General features: G+C 38.4%; 1 protein-coding gene across 19 annotated transcripts in view; it reads right to left on the bottom strand.

Moving 5' to 3' along the window:
* The window catches only part of SETD5 (SET domain containing 5), a 93,483-nt gene that overhangs the window by 36,844 nt on the left and 41,310 nt on the right, over positions 1 to 15,329 (bottom strand). For 6 of the 19 annotated variants that reach the window (XR_007134895.1, XM_047779780.1, XM_047779817.1 and 3 more), the window contains 10 exons: positions 13,977 to 14,163; positions 12,941 to 13,165; positions 9,386 to 9,578; positions 8,998 to 9,103; positions 8,463 to 8,671; positions 8,066 to 8,124; positions 7,399 to 7,577; positions 6,418 to 6,456; positions 1,739 to 1,981; positions 174 to 322 (listed from right to left, as the gene is read on the bottom strand). Coding sequence is in view for 18 of the 19 variants with exons in the window: in XM_047779780.1 (XP_047635736.1) it covers positions 174 to 322; positions 1,739 to 1,981; positions 6,418 to 6,456; positions 7,399 to 7,577; positions 8,066 to 8,124; positions 8,463 to 8,671; positions 8,998 to 9,103; positions 9,386 to 9,477 (1,076 nt within the window). In the remaining variant the exon portion in view is untranslated. Of the gene's footprint in view, positions 1 to 173; positions 323 to 1,738; positions 1,982 to 6,417; positions 6,457 to 7,398; positions 7,578 to 8,065; positions 8,125 to 8,232; positions 8,359 to 8,462; positions 8,672 to 8,997; positions 9,104 to 9,385; positions 9,579 to 12,940; positions 13,166 to 13,323; positions 13,422 to 13,976; positions 14,164 to 15,329 lie in introns of those variants that run through there. The other 13 variants (XM_047779835.1, XM_047779878.1, XM_047779809.1 and 10 more) reach the window with 12 other exon arrangements.

Raw genomic sequence — 15,329 nt, 5'->3', positions numbered from 1 at the left:
CATTAAACAATTTGCAGATTTATTTGCACTTGTCTACAAACAGCAGAAAGGCATGAGCTTATCTGAGTAATCTTTTCCTTCGAGAGCATACTATCAACCAGGATGGTTTTTACAGCCATACTGCTCAGCCAGACCCACTTTGAACCTCAATGCTCCAAGAAGGATGTTCTTACTTTTTGAAGAAATGCCCATTGACCTCAAATTGCTGCCGTAACATGACTTTGCCTCGATACTCTATTATGAGAGTGTCCAAAGCCAAATCTCTTGCAGCCCTCAAGATTTTCCGGTGCTTTTGAACACGAGTGACTCTTCCCAACTGTAGCTGAATAAAATCAAAGTATTAACATTAGACAATATCAACAGCAGCTTAAAAGACATTTAAAACACTTCCTAATTGAGTAGTTCCCATTGTGGCTCAGCACAAATGAACCGGACTAGTATCCATGAGGTTGCTGATTCGAACCCTGGCCTTAATGAGTGGGTTAGGGATCCCGTGTTGCTGTGAGCTATGGTGTAGGTTGAGGACACGGCTTGGATTCCGAGTTGCTATGGTTGTGGCGTAGGCCGGTAGCTATAGCTCCAATTCAAACCCTAGCCTGGGAACTTCCATATCCTGCACATGCAGCCCTAAAAAGCAAAAAATAAAATATAAAATACTTCCTAATTAAGAAAAAGGCACCAATATTTGTAGGTTTTATTTATATATATTACTTATTTATTTTTTGCTTTTTAGGGCTGTACCCGTGGCATATGCAAGTTCCCAGACTAAGGGTTAAATCAGAGCTGCAGTCACTGGCCTACGCCACAGCCACAGCAACGAGGGATCCAAGCCACGTCTTCAACCTATACCACAGCTCACGGCAACGCCAGATTCTTAACCCACTGAGAGAGGCCAGGGACTGAACCTGCATCCTCATGGATACTAGCTGGGTTCCTTAACTGCTGAGCCACAAGAGGAACTCCTATATATGTTTTTTAGCTTAATGATCAGGTATTAATGTTAAAATAAAACTTCATAAAACAGTAATTCTAGGAAACAGGCTCCATCTAGTGAATCTGCCACCCCTTAATCCCTGAAGGCAAGGAAAAAAAAGAAAAATCAAAGAAAAATACATGATTAAGATTTTAGCAGCTCTACTGCTAATCTAAGAATGAGAAAGCACGAGTTTAGGTTTCTATTAATCTGAATAATTCTTACTGAGGCAGTATAAAATATATCCTAATTTATCTATTTTTAATTAATGAAGATACATAGTTTAAAAATATGTATCTGAACAGTTTCTAGTTACTATAACCTGCTTTTGGTTAAAGATGCTCAGTGTCTGGCTAATTTGTTATTCTAACACCTTATAAACTTGAAAGAAATGTAATTTCAAAATATGTCTTCTTCCTGGGTTCATTGTTTCTTTCTTTATTTTTTTTGCTCTTTTTGCCATTTCTTGGGCCGCTCCCACGGCATATGGAAGTTCCCAGGCTAGGGGTCGAATCAGAGCTGTAGCTGCCAGCCTATGCCAGAGCTACAGCAACTCGGGATCCGAGCCGCATCTGCAACTCTGCAACCTACACCGAAGCTCACGGCAACGCCAGATCCTTAACCCACTGAGCAAGGCCAGGGACCGAACCCGCAACCTCATGGTTCCTAGTCGGATTCGTTAACCACTGCGCCATGACGGGAACTCCCTTCCTGGGTTCTTATAACCTTAATTACTTAAAGAGTCTTTAACCCTTTGATCCTTACCTGCATTTGGGAACCAATAACTGTATTATTACAGGCCAATTCAGTCTTATTAATAGTGTCTAAAATAGCAGGTTTGCCCACAAATTCCTTGCTAGAATGAAGATGTTGTTCAAGGGCGTTCTGTACATCTGCACTGTACTGATTAGTGAAGGCTTCTTCATACTGATCAGTCCATAGTCTTATCCGATTTTCCCATCCCTCAGTTGTATTCTCATCTAAATTCTGTGCTTCAGAAGGAGAATTCTGTAGAGAACAAAAGTCATGTAGGTTAGGAGAGTCTATATATAAAAAAGTGGTGGGGGTGAGGGTGGGGGTGGAGTAGGGGAACAGGTTGAATTTCCAGAGAAAATTTTTTTCCCTTGGCAGTTGGTGTGGCATAAGAATAATGGCCTGGGAGTCAGGATCTGGCTTCTATCATGGTTTCATTATTAATAAGGTAAGAGGCTCAGTTTCCTCATTTATGAGTAAAGATATTAATCAGGACTGCAATTCCATCCCATCACTTATTTTATGACCATTTTTAGCCATAAAATCAAACTTGTAAGAATCACATCACAAAACACTGTAACTATACTTAAAAAAAAAGACATTAAATTCATAAGAACATCTTTATAGGAGTTCCCACTGTGGCAGAGCAGGTTAAGGATCTGGCTTTGCCACAGCTGTGGCACAGGTTGCTGAGGGAGCATCCGAAAAAAAAGAAAAATCATAAAAACAAACACTAGAGACACCTCAAAATATCACGCTACTTAAATTTCAATACTTATCAAACATCAGTTATGGTTTTAATACTAAGAGAATGTTTTTGTATGACTCATTATTTTTATTAATACAATTAATACATGTTCATTCTAAAAACACAGGTGACCCAAATAAAGAAGTAACTCATATGAGTTTTATTAAAGGTGTGATATGTTAAGCGTATGAGTTTTTTTCAGTTTTCTTCAAATAAAAATAATCTCTCTTGGAAAAAAAAAAAAAAAGTAACTCATCATCTCACCTCCCAGAGAAAAAGTTATCATTTAGAATACATCCTTCTAGCACTCTATTTTTGACAGTTTAAAAGAGGTGAAGTGTGGGGATGGGCATGGGTAAGGGTGCAGCGTAAGGAACACTGAGAGGTACTTTGCTATATACACACTTATCTAGGAAAACTACTGCCAGGATACTATAGTACTGAGAAAAGATAATTACATCTCAGCAACATCTTCCTAAATAGACAGTTTTATATGTGCCTGAGCTACACAGACACAGCTTAAGTCTGCTACATGTTCTTCTCCATGGTGTTTAAAACTTAATGTATCATTAGAAAACAAAACAAACACTGATAATGATGATGTCACACTAGTGATTAGAAGGAAAAGACATTATAGCACCAAAGCTACCTGCAAATCCATGTTGATTGACTCTAAACTTGCAACAACAGGTATAAAAAAAATTAAATATGGTTTCCACGAATGACAGAGTAAGCATTAAACCCATCATAACATTTACTTTCCTACACTTCTGTATCACTAGTTTTGACTGATTATTGTCTATCATCTTTTATCTTTTCCCCAAGGAATAGGGAAATGGAAGGAAAAAACACCACTGTTTTCCATGTTTCTTACTAGAGTCCAAAAGAATAAACGATAAACAAAGGGATCTAACAAACACCTAAGGCCAACACTTTGAGAACACAATATCATTGGCTTGAAGTGTTAGTAACAGCTAGGCAAAAGAAAAGTACAAAACTTGGGACTTAAAGGTGCTTATAAGACTAGAGATTAAAGGTGCCCAAACAGTTATTTCCAGGTTTAAGCATCCAGTATGATCACTAAACTTATGACTTGTTAAACAACGTATATTGGAAACGTTTCCCAAAGTTTTAGCTATTGAACACTAATATAGCTCTGTCTATTCTTCTATCCCATTCTTCAGAGAACTGAAGACCCCATTTCAGTGAGTTTAGAGCAGCGGTTCTCAACCAGAGGTGATTCCACCACCAAGGAGATGTTTAGTAACATCTGAAGTAATTTCTGATTATCACCTGGTACCTGTTATTAAAAAAATTTTTTTTTTAAGTTTTTGCTTTTTAGGGCCACACCTGAAGCATATGAAAGTTCCCAGGCTAGGGGTCAAACTGAAGCTGCAGCTGCCGGCCTATGCCACAGCCACTGAGTGAGGCCAGGGATTGAACCCAAATCCTCACAGATACTAGTTGGAGTTGTTTCCACTGCGATGTAACGGGAACTCCAGTGTACTTGTGTCAAGGATGCTGCTGCATGCCCTACAGTCATGCAAAAGACAGCTCTGCTCCATACAAAAGAATTATTTGGTTCAATATATTGAGGTTGAGATATCCTGGTTTAGAGCAGTCTCCAGTAAGGAAGTTGAACTTTGGGGTAAATAATCCAAGTAACAGATCTTGTTCCCACTCAGATCTTTGGTGGAGTTTTTGCTAATAATAAATTCTGGGTATAAAATTTATAACTTAACTTAAAATTCTGATATGAGAATCAAAATAAACCAAATTGTATTTTTTTGTTATCTAAATTTTAACATGCTTATGGAACTATTTGTCAACGTCGCAAAACTGTAAGCAATGTTTGGGATTTACATGTAGTTTTTCTGGGAGAGCTGGTCAATAACTTTCAAAAGATTTCAAACCTCTGAAGGCAAGTTATAATACTTAGCTGATAAAAGAGAAAAGGGCTTAAAAGATAGGATCAAGGCTATGTCTATTTAAGGTCTCCTCTAAGTAAATGGCTCCCTGCAGGAGATAATCAAGCAAGAGCCACTGTGTTCTAAGACACCCTAGGATTCTGATGATCTTGAGCTCTAAGTCCTCTCCCATCTCTTTTATAGACACGAACAAGTCTTTTTTAAGTATACGCAAGGTGATGCCTTCTAATTTTATACATTTATTTACTAAAAAGTGCCATCTGTGAACTTTTTTTTTTAATTTTAATTTTTTGCTTTTTAAGGCCGTACCTGCAGCACATGGAAGTTCCCAGGCTAGGGGTTGAATCGGAACTATAGCTGCTGGCCTATGCCACAGCCACAGCAACTTGGGATCTGAGCTGCATTTGCGACCTACACCACAGCTCACGGCAAAGCCGGATCCCCAACCCACTGAGCAAGGCCAGGGATAGAACCCATGACCTCATGGTTTCTAGTCGGACTTGTTTCTGTCACACCATGATGGGAACTCCACCATCTGTGATCTTTTAAACATGAGTCATGCTGGTCTCCCTATAAGTACAAATATATAGAAAAATAAATCCTAAGAAGGTTTATCTTCACTGAAAGATTTTTTTTTGTCTTTTTGCCTTTTCCAGGGCCGCTCCTGTGGCATATGGAGATTCCCAGGCTAGGGGTCTGCAATGCCAGATCTGAGTTGCATCTGCAACCTACACCACAGCTCATGGCAACGCCAAATCCTTAACCCACTGATCGAGGCCAGGGATCAAACCCACAACCTCATGGTTCCTAGTCGGATTCGTTAACCACTAAGCCACGACAGGAACTCCCACTGAAAGATTTTAATGTTTGCTACATAACTGTCAACATGAAAGATCCTGCTTTTATACCATCTACACATTCAGGCATAGGAATACTTATAGAATTAAGCTAGATCTTTTTAATTTTTCATTAATGATTTTTATTTTTTCCATTATAGTTGGTTTACAGTGTTCTATCAATTTATACTGTATAGCAAAGTGACCCAGTCACACACATATATACATTATTTTTCTCACATTTATCCTCTATCATGTTCCATCACAAGTGACTAGATATAATTCCCTGGGCTATACAGCAGGACCTCATTACTTATCCACTCTAAATACAATAGTTTGCATCTATCAACCCCAGACTCCCAGTCCATCCCACTCCCTCCCCTCGGCAACCACAAGTCTGTCTGAATTAAGCTAAATTTTAATTCTAATTAAATGCTTTGAAGGCATAAGTAATGGTTTGGAGGTATATTGTCCTATATGTACACACAGTTTAAGAAGACACCAGACAGTATATAAATCTCCTCTGGGTACACCATTTCCTTATCACCTAGTAACTGAAAGTCCCTTTAAATCATTGCACATAATTTCTCTACTCTCCAACCACTACTTAAAATCATGCCTCGTAAGCTCTTTTATTTGATAACTGAAGAAAAGAAGCATACTAACATCATCTGAGTCTTCTATACCAAATACATACGCCAAGAGAAAACAGCTCAAAAATAAGTAATTCCATTAAGAATAATTCTTATCACTTCTATTACTTTTCTACTGATGAAATTTATTCTTCCAACTGGTAATTAAAGCCCACATGGTGCTAGGGTGGATTTACAAGAGATCCTCTATCACTGGAAAACTCTTACTACTGAGGTTGAGGCTAATCAGTGACAGGAAACATCAGTCTCATTTTGTTTGGCAAAATGTCACTTACCCCCACCCCCAGAATAGCAGCTAATGAAAAACTAATAAATGAAGGCTGATTACAGAAAGGGAAAATATTTCAGAAAATGGCTAAGAAAATCTACTTTGGAGAAAGCCTCTATGAAAACTGAATGACAACAATTACAAACTAATGAAAAGCAGAGTCCAAGATTCCCAGACCATCAATGTCAGGAAAGAAGCTGACCAAAACGCAAGATCACAGTGAAGTAAAACACAGCATCAGGGAAGAATACCCCTTACCTTCATCCGCAAGGACTTCCGGGATCCCTCTCGAAATGCCTATCCCAAAGAGGAAAACAAGTAGAACAAAACAAAACTTGGTACCAAGAATGACAGTTATACCTATCTGAGACTAAAACTAAGGCAAGAACTAATGTTCTATTCTGTCCCCTTTTCCCTAGGTAACAAATACAATGGAATTCCCCACACTTTTATCAAGAATAGGGGTAACACAAGGCCAGTGAAGTCTAAGGCTAATTCCAATACTTTCCATTGCTGAATTAGGTAATTAATAGGGAAGAGCATGCATCACTTAAATCCTATGTGCAACCCTGACACTAAAAGAAAAAGTAAATTAAAATGTTAAGTAAGGTTGCAGATTTACCAGCTTTGAAATTAAGAAGGAAACAAAGACCAATCCCCTTAACAAGGGGTGGGCAAGTCACCTATGAGCAACAAAGTTGCTGTGATGGGGAAGAAAGAACACAAAACAGAAGAGGTTCCTCCTGGAAAACTTTTTAGTTGAGAATACAGGAAAGTGACCACAACACTGAGTAAGCCTAGACCATTCAAGAGATGTTCCCTCAATTTTTTGAAACAAGGGAAAAACAATCAACCAATGACATGAGTTGGGCAGGTACCAGGACAAGAACTGCACACTGTTTTGGGGTTGAGGAGGCAGGAGATACTACAGGACAGCAGAAGCTTAGACTGGAGGCTGCAGCACACATGGGCTTGAGCCAGGTGGGGCTAGGATTTCATACCTGAGATGGGGGCTGGAATAAAAGAAACTTTCTTCCAGTTGTGATGGTATGGAGTGGCAGAAGAGAGGTTGGTTTACATGTTCACAACACTGATTAGCTGGTTTTTGCAAGGAGAGCAAAAGTGGCCCTACAAACATCTGGATCAAACTTCTTTAAAGAATTTTGGTGCATTCTTGGTCCAAAATTTGAGCTACTTCAGACATACCTCTATTATTTAAGATACTTTAGCCCTTCATACCTTGATTTTCTTCGTCTTTGGTGCTGCACGACCCTTTTCTGGACTCTTTTTCCGCTTTTTGGGCTTGGTTCTTCTAACGGTTAAGGTGATGCTTGTAGGTGTGTGCTGTGTTGCTGTATACAACACAGTGGAAGGAGAAAGCTCCTCATCCCAGCTTTCTGTTGCACTGCTATCCCCACCTGAAAAAAGGTTATTTCATAGTTCACGTTGTACAAAAAGCCTCAAAAGTTCATTAAAAGAAGCTTATTTCTTGAGATCCAGCCAATATCCAGAAGTCTTTACTACTATTAACTCTGTAATTTGTAGAACATAAATAACCATATTCCATATGAAAACAAGACTCTACATAACTGCCATTAAGCATATAGCACTTATCTACACTGTATGTATTTAGTCCTCACTGCCTCAATGTATACATAACAAAGAAAAGGATGTGTGCGCGCAGATGTGCTCACAGGGAACATTTTGATTACTTCAGGGCTAAAATGTTGACTGTGGATACATTTAATTCTCAACAACAGAATTACAGCGGTCTTGAGAGGACCTCAATCTCTCTCCATGAAAAGAGCTGGGGACCATGGGAACGTACAAGAGGGGTTCTTGGGATGAATATTAAAATCATAAAATAGTATATGTCAAAACATGGGCCTAACCCATCTCTGCTCACCTGATATGTTGTCCTGCTTCCGCCGATGAAGTCTAATAACCTTCCCCCTGCTCATTCCCCTAAAGAGGGAAAATAAACTTAAAGTAGTCCTTTCAACAGCATGCAGCACATTACTGCACACATGGGAGAAGTGTCTCTGCATATACTACCCCATTCCTCCCACCTACCAAATGTTTCCAGGACATTAAATTTCATATCAAATTCAATAGCTTTAACATCAATCTCTCATTCCTTGTTGTCAGCAATTCTCACCTAGTGCAGAGAATTCGAGCCAAGGAGCACTAAGGAATCATCTACATTAACAAACACAAGAAAGAATACTTTGAGCTTTTCCCTACTAATAAGAAACCCTAATCCCAGTAACCCAGGCTTGGATTTAGATAGAACACGATCTTACCTGCACTTGTCACAGTTGAGAAGGAAGCCATCCTGAGAAAGACCACAAGGACACCAGGTAGGAACAGTCTCTCCTTCAGAGTTCGGGCTGTCTCCACAGCGTTCCTCTACGGGCGACGGCAGGCCATTCAGGTCAGAACGAGGGATGATCGTCTGGACAGGGGGAGAAGCAGGAGGTGTCGGAGGAGGAGGGGCTCCGTAATTATGATCCTGAAAATAAGATTTTTTAAATCAACAGTGTCCAAACACTGGCCCCTCTCTCCCCTAAAGTATGGTACATATGGAAAGAAAGAAGAAAGTAGTACCCTTCGTTTTTTGGCTTCAACCAGGAAAGTGATAAAACAAAATGCCAAGGTCAACTGGGACATAAAAACAAGAACAATGATGCAGGGCTAGACGTCCGCTGGAGGCAGGGAAGTGCAAAAGGGGCAACTTCGTCATGCTGCATATAAACATTTCAAGAAAGTCACAATGTATAAGAATGGATTACACTCCAGGAAGATCACTGCTCTGGAGAGAAACAAATGCATACTCACAGCATAAGGCAGTCCTCGACACCCATGCCTCTGAGTGGTCCCATAATTATGAGTGGAATACACGCTCTTCTCATTAACTGCTGGACTAGCCTCCACAGATTCAGGGCTGCACAAAGGCGAAAAGCAATGCATGATAGCATAACACCTAATCTTCCCTGAAACTAAGATTTAACTTCCCATTCTAACCCCTCCTCTTTCCACAACCACCAGCCACTAGAATAAGAGAAAGAACTCAGTGAAACAATCTGATTAACACAACTAACCCTATAAATAACAGTAGGAGTGTTATTCAATGTGGATTTGTGTGCAACATGAAGCCAGTACAGGCAGATGTCTCAAGGCAGGCACCTGGGATACAAGGTGTCCCTAATGACAAACACAAACGTACCAGCTGAGCAGGGAGTTTCCCCTAGAGAAGCCACTCTGGGCTGGTTTAGACTCAGAACTATTCTTCTTAATTGGATCTCTTAATACTTCCATGAAACCTCACATGACATTTGCAGTGAGTGAGATGATGAAAGTGCCTTCTGCACTGCCCCAGGGACCAGGCCCTCTTCCATTCACTACCAAGACAGGATACCCTGAAGAAAGTACAGGTAAAAACAATGGCATCTTATATTTATCATACCTCTCATCTTGATGAACCCCCAAACACCTTTCAAATATCAGAGTAATAATTTCTCATCCATCAATGACATGCAAGCATATCAAGGACACAATTATTTAATAGCTGCATGGTAATACCATAAAACTTCAAACTAATCAAAACTACTCAGAAGTTTAGTCTTGTGACAAATAACAACAGCAGTATTGGCTACCACTTTGAACTGCCCATTATCTGCCAGGTGCTTTGTATGTATTAATTTATTTATTCTGCAACTACTAAACATGGTAAATAACACCCCACTTTTACAGAATGAGAAGTTGATGTTGTGACATGACTTCATCAAGGTCACACAGTGACAGAGTCAGGATGTGAAACAATGTGTGACCCCAAAGCCCGTGCTCTTTCCACTATGCCTAATCGGTTTGGAAACTAGAATAACTTTCTTCCTTTAGAGAAAATTACATAATCTTAAGTAACCCGGCTTAGTGAGAAGCTTGAGAAGCTTGATTTATACCCTCATTAAGTGGAAAATAAACTGTTCAAATACAATTTTTTTAACATAAAAAATTATAATTGTGTTCAAATTTAGAAATGTAATGTAAGCCTTAACTTGATTAAAAAAAAAAAAAAGGCTTAAATGGCAAAGGACAAATTCAAGTTTTGGGACAAAAATAATTAAGTCTTATTGCTTAGTTATCTGGTTAGGTTTTGCAGAATTTTGAAAGACAGTTAAGGAATACTGTTTGACTTTGCAGAATTGAATAATGGGTTATTTGTCACTTAAATCAATAAGCACTGAGATTCACAAATTAGAAACTTCAAAGACAGGCATAACTCAGCTTTAGCAACTGATCAAAGAGTCATTTAGAGAAATAAAGAATACTGTTTGCTTCAAGTAATATTCATTCTTCCTGCTTGGGAATACACATTATATAGTACTTGGCAGGAATAAAGTGTGTAGTTCAATGTGCTGCAATGTCAGCTGAGAAGTGAGGGACAAAAGAAAATTCTGATATGTATCCAACTCACCCAGTTATATGCTCCAAAACTGTGAGAAGGGATCTTATAAATAACAGCAAAGGTAATTTCTAGGTGAAGAAGAACTTTAGACACAGGAAAGTATTCTCTGTTAGTGAAGTGCATGCATTTTTATTACTTAAAAGTGTCTGCAAGATGAGAACTGGGTGGAGCGGGGGGATACATCAAGAATGCAGGTCAGTATTCTTGAGAAAAAGATGATCTGAACATGGCTCACTGAGAGGCAATCAGCTCTTAGTATTAGGAAACAGGTAGGGTTTCCTAAATGAAACCAAAGGCAAACAAGCATTAATAAAATGAAGGTAGATTTTAGTTTCTATGATGAATAGTTAAGAGAAAGTAGTAACTTTATATTACAACTTTGTTAATTTATTTGATAAACAAGAATTCCAAAGAGCTGCATATTTTACACAAGAGATTTTGTACCACTGAACACATGGAGTGAAACATGACAGCTGTTTATTAGAAATGGATTTTTTTTGGACGGGAAAAAGGAAAGTGGCATGAAATAAAAGATGGCCATGGAGATGGAGCTATGTTGGTTGTATCTTACCCATCTCCAAACTGGGTAAATATGAACATATGCACTTCATGTGCAAGTCTACGGAATAAAAATAAAATGTATATTGTGGAGGTTAAAAGGCCATCCCACTGCAAAATACTTTCTAGTCAAGCATAGCACTTAATATATGGCTATGCGTGCCAAATACTAAACTTTAAGCTCATTATCTTTTGAGGAAACTGCAATTTCCAAACTGGCCATTGATTAAATACATAGTTACACGTTGAGAGGTAACAACAGGATTTCTTAAGATATTCCTTCACACACACACACACACACACACACACACACACACACACACACACACACACACACACGCTCTTATCTATGTTTTAAAATATGGATTAAAGATTTGGAGTATTAGGATTGCATCTCTTATTAACCAACCATTTTATGCAAGTGTAACTATAGCCTTTCTTCCCCTATATCTGACCTGCTATGACAGTTGGGCACATTCCCAAAAGCCATGCTTACAATAGATCAATTTGTGCTCTAAGTACAATACGCAGCCTGATGCTTTAACACTACCTCTTAGAAAATGTCTGAAATTCATTTATGGTAGTACTGTAAATTCAAAAAAGTCTTTGCTTCTATTGTTACATCTAGAGGTTTTCCTACAAATACACAAAAAAAAAAAAAAAAAAAGCATAATGCATACCATTGCCATCAGATTTAAATTTCCACAAGGTAAGTTCTAAGTCTTTTACTTAGTTGAATATGTTGTCCTTCATACCAGGTTTAATCTTAGAGTGCCCAGAATAGTGGAATATACATGACAGTGAAATATGCATGGTGAAGCATTAACAAATACCATCAATAATTTAACAGAATGGTGTATGAGCTAACTGTTGACATTCTCTTGCTTTGTAGAAATACTAAACAAGTAACTATAATTAGCTATGACCACAGTATCAGAAATATGTCTGGAGATTATGAATTAAAATGTTTTAGGAAATAGAAACATTATAGTCAAATTTTTAGGCCAGAAGTATTTTTTTTTGATTTTGCAATTACTTCTGGACTCCCTAGCAATATTTATGGGCAGTCAGCTCTGTACTCTGGAAAAATACCTATTTTAGGGATAATTAATTGCTTTAGGTATTTTTCTTATCTATTAATCCCAAACTCATTGATATAATCTTTTTGTTGAAATTTCCCACAAATGTTAATACTGTCTACTCATATAGTTTGTCAGTCATCTGTATAGGAGCCTAGTGGTTGGTCTTATACAAATCCATTAACACTATACAACTATGTTATCTATTAATGCAGGAAGATTTTAAAATACTTTATTTTGGGAAATAGTTGTAAATTTGTAAGTCCCAGCTATTGGCTTAACCAAATCTCTTGGCATGCAAAAAATAAAATAAAAATAAACACAATCCATCCTCCCACTTCCCCCACCCTCCATCCTCATTTTTATATGGAATAGGGCTAAAAACAGCTTTCAGTTCTAGACTACCCCAGAATATAATATACTGCTTCTTAGGGTAGCTTCATTTTAAGTCTTCCTCTTTAAGGAAGTAGGTAAACAGTTCAGTTATCCTAGGTGGCTTTGTGAAGAAACATACATGCTCTTTACTAATATTCTCAGTTTTAAGGAAGAAAAGCACTATAATCAGGGATGCAGTTGAACCCAGAATTCTGGTACAGTTTCTTTACTTTGCTGAAGGGGAAAGAATCCCCAGGGACTGTGAAAATGGCAAGAGAAACAGGGGAATTAGAGCAACACCCACCTCACTCAAGAAGTGGCTGTGGGATCAAGAGTCTGAACTGGACCTGAACATATTCAAAACACCAGGATTTTTCCAGCCCAGACCCTAATCCCTGGTACTGCCTGGAATAGACTTGGCTTCTGGGGGTGTGCTGCCCCCTAGGCCCCTTGGGTCTCTTTCGCTGGACTTTCACATCCTGGTGTAGTGCCACTTCGTCTTGAAAGGTAGGGGGCTTCCACTTCCTTTCTGTAAGCAAGGAAGATTGGGTACAAGGGAGGTAAAAGGACAAGAGGGGGAATCTGTGAGCAGGGGGAATCTTGGACAACTTAAAAGAGAAGGGATACAAAAGGCTAAAATTTTTATTAACTGTGAATAATATATAAAGTTTTATAATGAAAGCCTACCTTCATTGCCATTTGGCATTTAAATTCTTCAAGAACTGAGAGTCTATTTTAGGGATTGGACTTTTCGACAAATTCTGATTTCCTAAAGCTGCTCTTAGCTGAAAAAAAAGTTTGGTACCACTGATTTTGAAGGTCCTCTTTCTAGGCAATGAGTATTATAAAAAACAGATGACACTACTTTCCACATTTTCTATCCCAAATATCAGGTCTAAGTAATGTGCCCATATAGTTGTAGCCCCTTTACTCTAGAACAATGAGAAGTACATAGGAAGAGGCCTTCAAGGAAAATCAGTTGGAGAGAACTCCTCCTTATCAACTGCATTCATCAGATAATCTATAGAAGCAGGTAGTGACACCCACTTATTTCGATCTTCCTTGCCCATCAAAACAAACGAAAATGTAATCACTACTTTGCAAATATAATTCTATTAATTATTTATTTAGAATTCTCATCCCCCCAAATTCTTTTCCTCCCCCTTCTAACTCTTTTTTGCCTCTAGCTTCTATGGGTGAAAGGGAAAGGTCTAATGTCATTTACAGTGGGCTAGGCCTGGGTTTAGAAAATACTGTATGTATTTATTACTAGATGCCCGTAAGAAATTTATCTCCACACAATCTGGCAATGCACCTACTACCTAGGAAGCAGCACTTACTCTGATCCAGCAGCCATATCTGAGTAGGATGTATCTGGTGTGGTGACTCCCAGAGGGATTGCAATGCTCATGACGTCCAACACAGCAGAGAGTGGAAATCACGGGGTCCAATTATTGGAGACTGGCCACTCTGAGAGTGGGGGTGAGCTGCAGAGCCTTAACCAACATGTTACGGACATGGGGAATCCTGCCACAGAAAAGGAAAATATCTAGTCAACAGTTTTTTTAATTTATTGCAAATGCTATTGAATATTTTTCTATTTTTTTGAACAACACTTTTAAGGGATAAATATAAAACAATTACAAGGGATCAACACAACTGTCCCATTTTTACTATGTTCTGCGTTAATGTTTCACAAAGTGAGGTAGTAAAAGTTTTGCTCACTTTTCATTTCTATCTTAATTTTTTTCCTTTTCAGATAAAGGGAACGTAATAGTTTGCTCACCAATAATAGGCACATTCCTCCCATTCCACAACTGCTTATCCAACAAAAATTTCTGGCATCCTAGGATCTAACTAACAAGTTTTAAGACAGAGAACAGTTAAAAGAAATTTCATAGTTTCTTTAACAATTCAGGATCTTCATTTAAACTGCCCCCCCCCACTCTACCTGGTCACAAATAAAAGAGTTTTACCATTAGTCAATAATGTTATTCATTCCAAAATAAATACGATGATAAGAGATCAATTTGTTTATATGCAACTGAATACAACTGTTTCTTACTGTCACTTTCTCTCATAGAATATGCTTTTCTGTCTTTTAAAGCTTTTTAATAACTATAATTTTGAGAGAAGATACTGTATCTAACTATATTTGTGATGTAACATCATTAGGTACAAATAAAAACAAACTACAAAGAGTATAGTTTCATGGTAAAGATTTGAAAAGTTTGTATGGTCACCTTGAGCTGGTGACCAAAGCCAGTGGAATTAGAACAGAAAGATTCTCAAACTAACAAAGTGTAAAGAAACAAAGGTAGATTAAGAGATTTGGAGGTACAGTGTAAAGGGAAAAAGTGTACTTTGATTTTACATTAGTGATTCTATAGTTTTGTTAAAAAAAACCAAAAAACAAAAAAGCATTAAAAGAATGAAATAAGGAGTTCCCATTGAGGCACAGTGGAAAAGAATCCGATGAGGTTGCAGGTTCGATCCCTGGCCTCCCTCAGTGGGTTCAGGATCCGGTGCTGCCGTGAGCTGTGGTGTAGGTTGCAGACTTGGCTCAGATCTGGCGTTGCTGTGGCTATGGCTGTGGCTGTGGCTGGTGGCTATAGCTCTGACTGGACCCCTAGCCTGGGATCCTCTATATGCTGCGGTTGCAGTCCTAAAAAGACAAAAAACAAAAAACAAAA

Source organism: Phacochoerus africanus, chromosome 1, assembly GCF_016906955.1.
Source record: "Phacochoerus africanus isolate WHEZ1 chromosome 1, ROS_Pafr_v1, whole genome shotgun sequence".
In the NCBI taxonomy this organism is placed as follows: domain Eukaryota; kingdom Metazoa; phylum Chordata; class Mammalia; order Artiodactyla; family Suidae; genus Phacochoerus; species Phacochoerus africanus.
The sequence above is the reverse complement of the archived record's forward strand: the minus strand, read 5'-3'. Positions and strand labels throughout refer to the sequence as shown.